At 45.1% G+C, this 15,626-nt stretch overlaps 1 protein-coding gene across 1 annotated transcript in view; it reads right to left on the bottom strand.

Annotated features, from left to right (window-relative positions):
- Window positions 1-15,626, bottom strand: part of L3MBTL3 (L3MBTL3, histone methyl-lysine binding protein) — a 167,974-nt gene that overhangs the window by 15,672 nt on the left and 136,676 nt on the right. The window contains 1 exon segment of the mRNA XM_014522505.2: window positions 2,425-2,513. Coding sequence (XP_014377991.1) covers window positions 2,425-2,513 — 89 coding nt within the window.

Here is a 15,626-nt window from a genome sequence, read left to right as displayed (position 1 = left end):
ATAATCTGCCTGGCAACTGACTCCCCAGCCCAGCCCAGCCCCTGGCTTCTTTACTTTTCATTCCATCCAGGAAGAGCACACACCAACTGCTGAAACGTCCTTAGCCTGACGAAGGGTTTTTGAACCCGAAAGCTTGCTTAATAACTATTCTCCAACCATTTGGGTTGGTCTAATAAAAGATATCAAATTCACCCAAGGAACCTTGTCTGCCTGTGTCCTTAGACCAACACGGCTACAACCTAAACCCCTGCAATATCTGACAGATGGCATTCTTGAAAGTATCTCAAGGCATCCCAGGGAGTTGTGACACCCTGGTTGAGAATCACTGCCCTGGGCATAAGCACTGTGAAAGACTGCTATGAAGTGGTTTTCCAAGGGCTCCTCTGCATCCCATGATCAAGGGGGGCTTGCTAGGTGTGGGGCTGGAGTCAGGACAGGCTAGTGTTGCAGTATTATCATGAAAGAGATTCCAGAAAGTGATGTAACACGCTGCACAGCCCAAGGACACGGCCATCACTTAGGAACACCTGTAGAGCTGCCTATAGTATGCCTGGGGTCCTGAAATAACTTGGATCAGAAGGGTATACATACTTTACCTCACCAGGGCAGTCAGTTCTTTAGGTGAGCTAGTGATCACGTGTAGAGCCACGTGATTGCTATGTCACCGTATACATGACATGTATACACACCCACGTTGTCTTTATTTCTTTAGTCTAAGTGAATAAGCACTGAGTCATTTTACAAACTACAGCTGACCTTTGGCTAATTCACATTACCTTCTCTTTCCACATTATTTGGAAGAGAGTGAGCAAAATAGAAGGTGCAATGCGACCAAAAATAGACTGATGGTGAATAAGATTGCAGCCCTACATATTCGTGCCTTTCTTTGGCTTGTAATCTATTTACAAGTGCAGCAATATACTCCTAAATAAATCCATCCAAGCCCACATCCTGATGGAATGTTTTGGAAGAACTGGAAAGAACTTCCCTGGCTTCTGAGTCCGATTCCTTGCATTTGCTAGCAATCATGAAATAAGTATTTGTTCAAAGAGCTCCACAACAACATTCACTGGGGCACTTCTCCCACCACAACCGCAACCACAACCACAAAGCACCCTACTTAAGATAGAAACAAAATTGAACCTGCAGCACACCATGGGAAAAGAGACAAGATGAGAACATCACCAACACCACTGATTCTTCAGTGGACAAAACTTTTAGGTAAAAAATACACCCTCCTGATCTGAAGAAGTCAACAAAGCACCCTTCCTCCAAAGGAAGTAAAAAACCCAGCAATGGTTCTTGTCAATCTGACCTGGATAAAATTTCTCCCTGACCTCACATCCAGTGATCAGCTTGACTGAGCTTGAGAACAAGACCAACCAGTACAGCGCATGTGAGGTTTCTGTGGCCTGTCAGGGTGCGCTTCATAGGGGAAGAAACAAACATCACAACACAAAATGCCAAACATGGCTTTCAGAGAAGGGGAAAAAAATGTCCTGGCCCTACAGGTATTAACAGAATCTTTGATGCATTTAGGCGCTCAATGAATAGGCTACGTCTCATTCTATTCTCAGTTTTACCAGTGTCTATCAGGGAAACGTCCATAAAGCAAATGTAACTGTACCAGTGTAAAGGTGATACAAGATTGACTTGGATCTGATAAAGGGGATGTGTAATAGTCAGGGCAGATGTCCAAAGGAACAATGTGTTGTTTGGTGTACACTCACTGAATGACAAAGATAAAAATCAATAAGGTACATCTCGCTCATTACTGTGCCCTGTCTAGTTTCGTCACTGGATGAGTCAGGAGCTCTGCAATGGCATTACTTAAACTATTCAAGTAAAGATTATGACTGTGATCTTCAATGAAATATAAAATGGGCACAGAGCCTAATTCCTAATGAAAGCTACTGTGAATTGGGGACTCTTTCCTTCCTCTCACCCCCTTTGCAAAATTGCAACCTATGGAACAGGCAGAATTAAGGCCAAGTGGACAACCTTACCTTTGGTAAGCCCTGATTCTTAACTGTATTTTTCACATTCTTTTAATATAGTTTTTGATGGAATAAACAAACTTTCCCACCCTTATAGTTTAGCTATTCTCAAAATCAGTTGAGAAAAACACATTTAAAGAGTGATCTTGTACACCAAGATTCAGTTCAGAGCAGATTTTGTGCAACTATGATGAAATTTTAGGCTTGACCTTCAGTGATCACAGAGGCAAAAGAAAATGTCAAAACTCCCCAAAGGGGTTGACAAAAGTAGGAAAAAAACTAGGAAAGTAGGAAAAACTTATTTGGGATTAATGACATTGGGTCTTCTTGTGACAATGGTGAATTTGGTTCATAAATAGCGAGGTAGAACGAATAACCAATCCACCTTTACATTTTAGTGCCCGACATCAAAATGTTGATAAGTTACCTTTAGTTTCATGTAATGCTGGTAGTTTATTTTTTGTCTCCTCTTCACTCTCTTTCTTCTTAGTGGACTCTTTAGCTTGCTGCCCTCCACTGAGGAAAACAATGCATTCATTTTTTGTTAACTTATCATCACACCTTTTAAATATGACAAAAACCCTTACTGAGTGAATTAAACAGTCTGTGTTACTTACACAAACCATACTATACCATATCAATAAAATATATAAAGTAGCTCTAAAACGGCCTGTACCCCAACTGATTCAGATGGTAACACTGTAATTCTTACTGAATAATTCTGCAACTGAGGTTCAAAAGGATTATATATTAAACCCTCACACATAAGCTGCTTGTGCTCAACAGGTGTACATCTGATCTGAAACTCCACTATACAAAGCACATAAATTAAGATAATGACAAGAAATGCAAAACCTGCCCCCACATCACCACCACCTCCACTATTACTACACCCCACAACAGAGCCATCAGCATCCCAGGATCTTACAGCTGCACCTCCAGGAATGTATTATACCTCATCCAATGCACCAAATGCCCTGATGGAAGATATGTAGGAGAGACCAGACAACAACTGTGCACTAGAATGAATGCACACCGGAAATCCATCAAAGACAGAAACACCCAATTACCGGTGGGGGCACATTTCTCACAGGAGGGCCACTCTCTCTCCAATCTCTCAGTCCTGATCCTCAAGGGAAATTTACACAACACTTCCCAGAGACGAGCCTATGAGCTCCATTTCATCAACCTGCTGGATACTAGAGATCATGGACTAAACATAGACATTGGATTTTTGACACATAATCTGCCTGGCAACTGACTCCCCAGCCCAGCCCAGCCCAGCCCAGCCCCTGGCTTGTTTACTTTTCATTCCATCCAGGAAGAGCACACACCAACTGCTGAAACGTCCTTAGCCTGACGAAGGGTTTTTGAACCCGAAAGCTTGCTTAATAACTATTCTCCAACCATTTGGGTTGGTCTAATAAAAGATATCAAATTCACCCAAGGAACCTTGTCTGCCTAAATTAAGATAGGTGCATATATATCTATCTCTATATCTGTCTCTCTATATATAGATATAGATATCTCTCTCTCTCTCTATCCCGGGCTGACAACGGGCAAATAGAACAATGTATAACAATGGCAAATGAGTAGATACTGCATAGGGCAATAGGAAACTTGTACCTTGACGTACATAAGGTACTTTTTGTTTCATCTTAGAAGCAATTTTTGAATACATGTAAGAATTAGGGGATACAATTAGACTTCAGGTAGGTGGGTTGAGCATCACTGAGATAAACAGTGCTGCACTTAACATGGTATAAATGGTGTACAGTGCATTTGGTGACCAGAAAATCTAGCCCTATCACTGTAGCATTGCACAAATAATTAGTGACATGATAGACAGGGCCAACGAAAACATGCATAGCAGGAATTCCATGAGGTGCCACAAACTGAAAGGATCTCCATAGACTCCAATGCCTTCTGTAGAATTTAAATTTTTATTTACTGAAAGATGATGTTGCTAATACTACATGCAGAGAAAAACCTTTTGAATATGAATTGATATAGAGCTGCCTGAGTAATTTTGTAGGCAGATAAAACAAATGCTCTGAGAGAGTTGTAACTCCTTCAATTATCTTGACAGGTGCTAACACCTGATGGTGACAACATACATTTCAATTTTTAACTATTTCCATGCAGGAAGTTATACTAGAAATATCCACACATTGAACTTAATCCAGTTTAGTTGAATACATCTTAATTCCAATAATCATATCTGCACCTTGGAAACTTATTCCATTTAACTGCCAGATTTGAATTCTTGTGCTTCTTATGTGTAAATATTTCCATGGCAAAGCCCTTATTAAGTTAATTTTCTTTGCAGCTATGGATATCCTGTCAATGTACTTTCAAATTCTAGCTGCTCGATTTCTAAAATATGTTACTGGATCTGGTATTACTGTTATATAAATTTATCTTCAGTTTTAATCTCTGGATTGCTCTAGACCTACACACTGCAGGCTCTCAAGACATTAAAGTTCAGAAAAATTTTCTAGCATGACTAACTTCTTGCAGACACGAACACCTTTTACTGTAGGGGAAAAAAATATCCCAGAACAGACTCCTGGTCCCAGCTGAAGACATCTTTCAATACTGGTTATTTGAAATTACTGGATATTCAATTACATTGACCCATGGTAATCAATTAGACGTGGAAGTAATATTAATTGCAGTAAAAGCATAGCATTTAATCTTGTGCAGACAATAACATACACCTGTTTAAAAATGCCATGCTGGATATGATGATGCAGTCTGTTGAACAAAAATGTGCTCTGTATACGTCATATAACAGTAAAAGAGGTGAAATATAAGATTGCTGATCATTAGTCATCATCACAATTATGATAAGCTGAATGGTTCATTCAAACTGTGTAAATGCCAGATATTTCAAAGTGTCTGGCAACAGGTTGCTACTCAGGTGAATTTGATTCCCTGGATACTAAGAGAGATATGGGATTTATCTGCTGCTTGAGAACTTAATTGATTCACATAAATAACATCCTGGAAAAATGGAAGGCAGAAGCACAAACTTCATTAGGAACCTAATGATTTGTTTTGAGAGCGCCTCTATATAAAGTCCAAGTTTTGTTTCCTTGAGGAAGCATAGTTAACTTTGGCAAAATTGTACTATTAAAATGATATGTAAATATGACACTAGCACAGGTCATTTGTGGATGGTACACAGACCTATTTTTTGTATCATCTGTCTTTTCTTGAGATTTAAATTGACTTGGGTATGACTGATAAATGCTACATATCTATCTATCTATCTATCTATCTATAAGTATAAAAGATATGGAACTGGCTATTTTCTCTAATACTGCAAGCTGCAAATAGTCACATTTTTCAAAAGTAGCTGGATAAAAAAAACAGAGGCTGTGGACAGACATTATGTTTATAGCACTATATACCCTTCTAGTGCTGAAAAAGCAGTTGTACAGATGTACACCCTGCCTGTAGCACTACAAAAATTGCCTAAGCACTACAGCAATGGTCCTGGTTGAAACAGGAAATTTTCTGTAGCGTACGGAACATCTGTACAGATACATGTAATGCTACAGGGAATCTTTTGTTCTCCCAAAAGCCCACAGCAGAATGCTCTCCCACTCTGGTCCCCCAAGGTGGGAAGGAGAGAGAGCAGCTGGCTGAATAACGACAGCCCACCATGGAGTGGACCAGCAGTCCAGCCAGGACTAGAGGCTACAGCTTTCCTTGACAGGGCAACAGAGACTTGCAGAGTGCTATCCTAGTTCTGGGTGCTGGGCTCATACATGGCTCTATCTTGCCATGCCCTATAGTGGTCAGCAGCCTATCAGTGAACAGGCTCTGATGGGCTTCCCTCCCACCAGTGGGAGACAGGGGGAGCAGAACTGCAGGTCTGAGCAATCCCTTATTGCCCCCTGATTGGAAAGCAAGCTGCTGAGTGCTTTGCAGTGATTTTGTAGCGTTCCAGCTAAGGGACTCTGCATGTCAGTCCCTGCCAGGTACTGCTACATTTTTGTAGTGCCTTGAAGTGCTGTGGTACTTGCAGTGCTAAAAACTGAATGTTTGTACACAGCCCAGGTAGAGTAATTTAAAAGATTGTTCCAAGGGACAAAGACTAAAGGTTTAAAAAGATGCAAATAAGAAGATATTCTAACAGGTATTTGATTCTTCTCTAACGCAGGAAAAAGTGAAAGAGAGATTGCTATTCCATGGGAATTGGAAAATATCCAGTGAAAAAAAAAATGACTGGAAAATCACAGGATAATATGTTATCTTAGACAACAGATTTGGAAAGAGGAATGAAGAAGCTGTTAGGGAAGGATGCTGATGCGGGGGAGGGCAACCCCCCCCCCCAACAACCTGACCTGGTTGCCCAGCTCTGTGGTGGGGGTGGGGGGGATTAGACAATTTTTTCTAGCCTGGCAGTTTTCATAATCCCATCAATTCATTATCTGAATTATACAAACAGTCTGATAAGAGGAAAATGCAGAAATGCCAAGTAACACAGCTTTTTTAAACATATCCCATATTTTAAAAGGTATATGTTCTTAGGGCAGATGCTGTCCAATTTGCAGTAATTAGACTGTGAAGAGTGAAGGTTCATTATGTTGCCAAACACATCAAAGAGAATATAAGGACCAGTTTGCTAATTAACATTTTAAAACTCTTCACCGCTCACTTAGAATCACAGAATAATAGAAAATTAGGGTTACAGGGGACCTGAAGAGGTCATCTAATCCAAACCCCTGCTCAAAGCAGGACCATCCCCAATTAGATAATTCCAATCAGGACTTTGTCAAGCCACACTTTAAAAACCTCCAAGGATGGAGTTTCCACCACTGCTCTAAGTAATCTGTTCCAGTGCTTCACTACCCTCCTAATGAGAAAGTTTTTCCCAATATCCAACCTACACCTCCCTTGCTGCAACGTGAGACCATTGCTTCTTGTTCTGTCATCTGCCACTACTGATAAGTCTAGCTCCATTCTCTTTTGAACCCCGCTTGTTAGTTAAAGGTTGTTACCAAATCCCCTCTCAGTCTTCACTTCTGCAGATTAAATAAGCCCTGTTCCCTCAGCCTCTTCTCAGAAGACATGTGCCCCAGCCCCCTAACCATTTTCTTTGCTCTTCGATGGACTCTCTCCAACTTGCCCACATCCTTTCTATAGTGGGGGTCCAGAACTGTCCACATCTGGACAGTACTCCAGATGTGACCTCACCAGTGCAGAATAGAGGCGAATAATTACTTCCCTTGATCTGCTGGCAATGCTCCTACTAATGCAGCATAGTATGCTGTTAGCCTTCTTGACAATAAGGGTACACTATTGACTCATACCCAGCTTACTGTCCACTGTAGCCCCCAGGTCCTTTTTTGCAGAGCTTTTGCCTAGCCAGTCCCCAGTTTTTATTTGTGCGTGGGACTGTTCTGTCCTAAGGGCAGGACTTTGCACTTGTCCTTGTTGAACCTCATGACATTCCTTTTGGCCCAATCCTCCAATTTGTCTAGGTCACTCTGAATTCTAGCCGAACCCTCCAGCATATATACTATACTCCCCAGCTTGGTGTCATTTGTGAACTTACTTAGGTTGCAATTCATCCCATCTTCCAGATTGTTAATGAAGTTATTGAACAAAACCAGCTCCAGGACTGACCCCTTTAGCACTCCACCTGATATAGGCTGCCAACTAGACCTTGAGTCATTGATCACTACCCATTGAGACCAATGATCCAGTCAGCTTTCTATCCACCTTACAGTTTGTTCATTCAACCCGTACTTCCTTAGCTTCCTTGCAAGAATGTTGTGGGGGACCCTATCAAAAGCCTTGCAAAAGTCAAGGTATATCATGTCCACTGCTTTCCCCACATCCCCAGAGCCAGTTATCTAATCATAAAAGAAAATCAGGTTGGTCAGGCATGACTTGCCCTTGGTGAATCCATACCCCACTGACTGTATTACTGACTGACTTGCCAGCTTTATGGCGGATGGTGAAGGTTCATAGATTCATAGAAGTAGGGTCGGAAGGGACCTTGTAGATCATCAAGTCCAACCCCTGCCTGGGCAGGAGCTTCCCTGGCATCCTACCCTCAGGGATACAGGAGGCGCTCCCAGACTGCCCCTCTCTGGGGCCGGAAGTACTTGCCAAATCTCACTGCCAGCCAGTCACGAGGGAGCACTTTCTCCAAAATGTTAGGGCCCCCAAGGGGACACTTGTGTGCCTATACACAAATGCCAGGAGCTTGGGGAATAAACAGGAGGAACTTGTCCTCCTGCTAAACACAAATAAATGCAAATAACTATGATGTCATAGGGATAACAGAGACCTGGTGGGACTCCACCTATGACTGGGCCACAGGTATAGACAGCTATACCCTGTACAGGAGGGATCAAGTGGACAAAAGGGGCAGGGGTGTAGCTCTCTATGTCAAGGAAAGCTATGCTGCAAGCCGACATTGGAACCCATGGTGGACGACTTGAGACCCTCTGGGTTAAAGTCTGTGGGGAACATGGCACAGGGGATACTATGGTGGGAGTCTACAAATACCCCCTACCCAGGGTCAAGACCATGACCAGGAGTTTGCCAGGGAATTGGCTGAGGTCACGCACTCCCAGTGTATGGTTGTCATGGGAGATTTTAACTACCTAGACATCTTGTGGGCAGGAAGCTCTCCAGCCAGCGCCTGTCTACTGACCCTCATGGAGCAGAGGTGCTCGGCAGAAAGGCGGGTGGCTGGAGGACCGCCACTGAAGGAGATATGGCCAATGGTGTCGTAAGGCTACACCCGTGAAGCTGAAGGAAGCAACCACAGAAGTGGGAAGTTGTGAGGGCATTTTTCTCCCCCAGAGGAACTACCTAGGGTCCACTGAGGGTCTGAGGCTCATAGCCCTACATGGACAGTGGTTCTTTTCCTTTTATTTTTTTCTCGTTTTCCTCTGTGGTATGATTTTTCTTTATCTTTTGTGCCTACCACCTGGCTAAGCTGATTGCCCTGTTAAGGGTCAGGACAGCATAGGCTGATTTGTCCTGTTGGGGGCCAGGACTGCATAGGCTGATTGTCCTGTTAAGGGCCAGGACTATTTAGGGTGATCACCCTGCTGAGGGCAAGGACTGTTGAGGGCCTTGAGGTCTGAAGGTCTTAAGGCAGGCGGGCCCACAGAGGCCTGAATTCTCATTACTTCCCATCCTGGGGGTTGGGGTGAGAGATCAGATAGACAGTTCTCAGCATATCTTTTTTCCTCTGTGTTTTTTTTTTCTGTTGGACATTTAATTGGTGATTCAGTGGCCCCTAAGGGGTGCACCCCAACTGTGTGAAAGGGCCCAACTCATTGTTTTCTTCTTCTGAGAGTGGGGAAGCACCCAGGTGGAACAACCACTAGTAGTGGTAAGGTTGGGGTGTGGGGAAGAAGGAGCCCCACAAACTGACCCTCCACCCTGTCACATGGGACTGGCATAACTCTCCAAGTGTGACCAGATCCCCCAGTAGAGAAACATCAAGTCTTGGCAGGTGAGAACTAATGAGGTGGAAGATAGTTGGGGGAGGGAACACCAGCATCCTCAAAGTAAGATACGACAGGAGGGAAAAATGTCAACCAGACAGGGACCAAGGCCCTACAATACATACCTTTGATACTAATATACTCGTAGAAACCCTTCTTGTTACCCTTCACATCCCTTGATAGCTGTAACACCAATTGCACTTTGGCCTTCCTGACTTCACCCCTGCATGCCCGAGTAATATTTTTATATTCCTCCCTAATTAGCTGCCCAAGCTTCTGCTTCTTGTAAGCTTCTTTTTTGTGTTTAAGCTCACTGAAGATTTCTCTGCTAAGCCAAGCTGGTTGCCTACCATATTTGCTATTCTTCCTGTACTTCGGGATAGTTTATTCCTACACACACAGTAACATTTCTTTAAAATGCAATCAGCTCTTCTGGACTCCTTTCACCTTCACACTGGCTTGTGGCAGTGTTCTTGGAATCTCAGTGTTACTAGCACATTAAGTCAGCGGAGAAGGAATTAACAGGGTAATTCTTATAGCAAATTCCCACCAAGAGTTGCAATAGTCTTTCAAAGGATGACACCAAGCTTGGAAACTGTTTTAATATTGACACAATTTACCAGGTTATTTTGATGAAAGTCCATTGTACTTCTATTGTTAGAAGAAAATCCCTTTCTTGTCTTTAATTGAAAGATATTCCTATGGAATACACTAGGGGCTCAGCACATTTTAAAACCAGGTCACTTATTAGGTATGTAAGAGCAGATTTAGAAAACTAAGTCTCAGCTCCTATTTCTGAAAATTTCTCTCTATGATCATAAACAGACACTCTCCTTTGACTGGGATCAGCTATGTTGGGGTATATCCCACCAATTCATTAAGCTGATGCAATTCACTGAGTAATACCGATGTCACCCATTCTTGCAGAGTTTCAAGAGCCCAATCCTGTGGGACAACTGCAAACGGAGGAAGCCTGGGTTCTCTTGTTTGCAGAAATGTGCCTGTGTTCCCAGGGTCACTTCTGCAAGTGGGAAACCCAGGCCGGGGCTCCCAGGGGCTCTATCCTGTGCACCCCTGGAATTTCCAGCCAACCTACCCAGATGGCACTGGAGAGTGCAAACAGCTGCTGGGTGCCCACAGTCTGCCACCAAATAGACTACTGCCATAAAAAAGTGACAAAAACATTTACTACCTTTTGTTGCGGCCACAATTTGGGCATTTGTGGCATGACAAGGGGCATGGACATCTGTTTGCTCTGGCTTTGCACCGCCATAAAAAAAATGTTGGTGGCACAAAGGCAACCTTCATTTGTAGCCTACATTATTTTAGCTTTCTAATATACTGAGGTTCAAATTTTGTTTGCCTGCAATTGACTTCTGATTGTATCATCTGAGTGTATGGTCTGATTCAACTCCTACAGAAGTCAGCCAAAGTCTCTGATTTCAATTGAACTTATATTGAGCCATAATTGCTTAAAATAAAGTTGACTTTGTTTTTTAATGCAAGTATTGTCAATAGTGCAATTGTTTCCCAAGTTGTGTAAGAATGACCCAGAAATACAAGTTACCTTTAGGATCTTAGGAAAGTAGAGCTGGAAAGGACCTCATGAGGTCGTCTAATTCAGGCCCCTGCTCAAAGTAGGATCATCCCAGTCAAGCATTTGTCTAATCTGCTCTTGAGAATTTCCAGGGATGAGGTTGTGACAAGGTACCTGGCGCACCTCTAACTTTAAGAGGAAAGGCTTTGGGAGAAGCAGACGGCAGGTGGTGAAGGGGGCTGATAAGAGTCATGAGACAAGAAGGGAGCTGGGCTTGAGACATATAAGCTCAGAACCCGCGCTGATCAGGCAGTCTACCCCTGACTGCCATTGGGAGTGGAGCTCCTGGCAGCAGGGCTGCACCAGGACTCCTGAGATAACAACTGAGCTGGGTAAGCAACACAGGCCTTGGAATAAGTAGGTCTGGAGCGAGGGACCCAGCACCCACGAGGGATGAGGTGGCCTCGGAAGAAATAGGCCCAGGGACGGAGGCAGTGGCCCAAGATCAATGGCAGTTGATCACCAGCAGGACGATGTGCTATACTGCTTCCATCTGCATTTTGTAGGTTCTGGACACTCAATACAACCATACTGATGTAGCTTACAGTGGTTTTATGCACTGTAAGTTAAACTGTTGTCTGGGGGACAGAGGCAATGGCTGGTGATCAATGACAGCTGATGGGAGGGGTGGGGGAGGAGGCAGAAGAAGGGAGGGCCTGGGGCCCAGAGGGAGAGTATAAGCCCAGGAGGGACTAGGTCCTCAGGAGAAGGTCTGGTGCCTGGCAGAGGGCCTGGTGCCCAGAGCTAGGGTGCATTAAGGGAAGCTCTGGTGCCTGAGGGCCTGTCAGAGGGCAGAGCCCAGGGCCAAAGGGCCCAAGCCCTGATAGTGTGTCACCAGGGCTAGAAACCCCAGAGGTCTGGAGCCCAGGAAGGGCAAACATCAATGTCACGGCGGGGTCCTTTAGGAGGGCCGTGATCGCCTCAAGGTCCCTTGCTCCGTGTCAAGGCCGGCCCAAGACACCCTCTTATTCTCGCCCGCCACGTCTTTGCTGTTTATATATATAGTTGGGAGGCTGCCTATGACTCCCTGGGCACGGCCACTCGGGACCTCTGTCCCCGCGGTTCTCCCGGACTCCTGTGGTCACCCGGTATTGGGGGGCCTCCCTAAGCCCCCTAGCCTTATGGGCTACGCGTGGCTCCTACCAACCCCTAATACCATGCCCCAAGCCTCGCTGATGGGATAGACGTTGTCCGGTCACAAATACACGCCCGCTTCCTCGGGGCCTCTCCTGTAATCTAGCCCACTCTGGGCTCTCTCTAATACATAGCCCCACACTGGGACTCTCGACAGGCCCACTTTGGGCCTTCTCTAATAGTGTAGTCCCGCTCAGGGACCCTCTAGCGGGTCTCCGGTCCTTCAGGCTAACCACACGGGTACCCTCTCTGATCCCGGCTCGCGGTGCCACTACTCCCCGTCCTCTCGGGGGGCAACCGCAGCACCTTGCCTCTGTCTGAGGGGTGTTGCCGCCCTAGCCTACGGCTGGGCTCCGTTCTAAAGCGCGCCCCCCCTTTCCGGGGCTCGCCGTGCCCACCTTGGGCTTCTCAATATGGCGCTCCCCCTCTCCGGGGCTCGCCACGCCCGCGCTAGGGCTTCCTAGCGGTGCCCCCTTCTGGGGCTTGTCGTGCCCGCGCTAGGGTCTCTCAAAGCCGCCCCTCTCCGGGGCTGGGGTCTATGTACCCCGCACACAACCCAGGGTCTATGTTCCCCATCCGCAGCCCACTGGTTGCGCTCAGGGGCCCCCACACCTCTGGGGTCCCTATGAGAATAATGCGCCCTCTTGGCACTAGGTTGTGCCCTCACTGGCGCTAGGGCACCCCACCTTCTCTGGGGTCCCTATGAGGATAATGCGCCCACCGGGCGCTGGACTGTGCCCTCACTGGCACTGCTAGACTGCGCCCTCGCTGGTGCTGGGGCCCCACCCCTCTGGGGTCCCTATGAGGTTCAGCCGCTCCTCTTAACTGACCCCACACCTCTGCCCTGTAACTCTCAGGTCCTAGTGCGCCCTCACTGGCGCCGGGGGCCCCACTTTACCGTGAGCCCCCCCTATGAGGCCTCCTCCAACCCCTACAACCTCACCCAAACCTCCGGTCTAATATCAAAGCCTGAACACAAACTCGAGCCTCCTGGCTATAACTCAAACATAACGCTCTCTGGCTGTAACAACTTAACTCCAAGCCATCAGGCTAAACCATGGTGCTCAAACCTCTCAGAGCTGCCATCCCTCTCTCAGCTAGAGCAGTTCCTGCATCGCTCTCCTCCTAGCTCCTGCCCCTCTGGCTGCTGGCAGGGAACTACCAGCCTGGCCTCAGCCCTGGGCTTTATAAGGGCCAGGCCCTGCCCCCTACAGGCAGATGACTCTTATTAGTCCCCCTGGCAACCCACAGCTGTACTCATTATCCTGCTAGGGCTTTTCCCCAGTAGTTTTCCCCTCTCTAGGAGCAGGCACCAGGTGCCCTGCGACAATCAATCAGTTCTGGGAGCCTGAAAGTCTCACTGGCCCATCTATTCCAAGGCCAGGAGCAGGGCCACAGCCCAGAGATGGACTGAAGGCTGAGTAGAGCCGCAGCCAGAGACTGGTAGGGCCAGAGGAGCCCAGAACTCTCACCCGGCCGAGAAGCAGGGCCAGGGTCTTGGAATGGATAGGCCAAAGACCTGGGGTCACAGGCAGAGACCGAGGGGCCCAAGGAGCCTGTAGCCCAGGAAGGGCAAGGACTGGGGCTGAAAGCCCATAGTCCAGGAAGGGCATGTATTAGCAGATCATCTATTGAGGCATTGCAGCGGGTACTGAGGAGGATGGAGCCCACAAAATTAGCCCTTAAAGCAATGACCATGGGCATCTGTGTTCATAAGAGCAAGACCAGGTTTGGAAAGCCCTGGGGCAGCCTCCCTTTCATCAGAAGTTAATGACATCAAGGTGTGGCAGAAGAGTAAAGGTGAGCAGCCACCATATGGAGTCAGATTGGCAACGGCTCAGCAGCCACCAGGGGACATCACAACTACCCCTAGGATAAGCATTTGCTACAGAGGTGTCCATGATTTCTCTAGGTAGCCTGTTCCAATACTTGATCACTCTTACAGTCAGAAGGCTCCTTCTAATCTCCAATCTCAATTTCCACCATGGAGGCTTCAGGCCATTGCTCCTAGTCCTATCCCTGTAGCCACAGAGGAAAGCTCATCTCCATCCTCTCTTTATTTGCCCTTCAGGTATTTGAAGATTGTTATGAAATAGCCCCTCAAGTCTTCTCTTCTCCAGGCTAAATAACCTTAGTTCTTTTACCCTTTTTTTAAACTCATGCTTCCCAGGGATCTAATAATTTTTGTCACTCTCTACTACACCTTGCTAATCTATCCACAACTTTTTTGAAGTGTGGGACCCAAAACTGGACACAGTACTCTAGATGAGGCCTCACCAGTGCTGAACAGAGCAGAAGAATCACTTCCCTTGATTTGCAAGTGACACTTCTGTTAATACAACCCTTTGTACTCTTACATTTTTAATTTACTGTTTACTCTACTAGTTAAAAATAGCTGGCTTACCTTTTTCCCCTATCTGCTTTACCTTTTTCCACTTATTAGGAACAGAATAAATAATATACTTTGAAGCACTGTTCTTATCAATGTTTTATATGGTCTTCCACTTCCTACTGAAATACTCTAGATCAAATAAAAGGACCCGACAGAATTACTCTTTGCTTTGTTTCCTATCATCTTTCAGAAATTCAGTTTCATTTTCAACAGAAATTACACGGACAGTCTTTCCTAAGGCAGCCCAGTTTATTGTGCAGAATTATGAAAAACCTTGAATATTACTGAAAGTATCAATTCTTTTTTATCTTTTTCATATTGCCTTCGATGCCATCCTACACTATTTATTTTTAGGAAATATATTAATCTTTTATTGACTCTACTAACTCAAATATTGCATAATGTTTCAAGAATTGAAGCTTAGTACTTGCAATAAAGTTCAGTGCTTCCATTACAATTTAATTTCTTTGAAAAACATTCTATTTTAAAGAAAGTAATTTTGTTTGATGATTTCACAGACAGAAAACATGTCAGCAATGCCAGAATTGCTGCAGATACCTGGGGCACCATAAATAAGACGTTTCTTGCTGGTGGATATTTATTCATTTTGGTTCCCTATACTGTGAAATAGAGTAACACATGTTACTTGGTACTTACATATATTATTAATTACTGCTATATAGAGATTGATATAAACAACAGATTGATATTTTCTTTATGAAACTGCATCATTCCCATAGTGTCACTGATTTGTACTTCTCTTTAATTATAAATCACTTTGTGGAATGTCATAATATCATATAATAATAATATTTTTATACATATTTATCACCAATCTTGCATGCAGTGTCAGCAGGGTGATGTGCTATACTGCTTCCATCTGCATTCTGTAGGCTCTGGACACTCAATACAATAAAACTGATGTAGCTTACAGTGGTTTTGTGCACTGTAAGTTAAACTATTGTCTGAGGTAAACAGTTCTTCCAGGATAAGTGCTGCAACAGGCAACAGTACAGCACTCC

The sequence above is a fragment of the Alligator sinensis genome, unplaced genomic scaffold (genome assembly GCF_000455745.1).
Source record: "Alligator sinensis unplaced genomic scaffold, ASM45574v1 scaffold889_1, whole genome shotgun sequence".
NCBI lineage: Eukaryota > Metazoa > Chordata > Crocodylia > Alligatoridae > Alligator > Alligator sinensis.
Note: the sequence above shows the minus strand (reverse complement) of the source record. Positions and strands in the feature narration are given on the sequence as shown.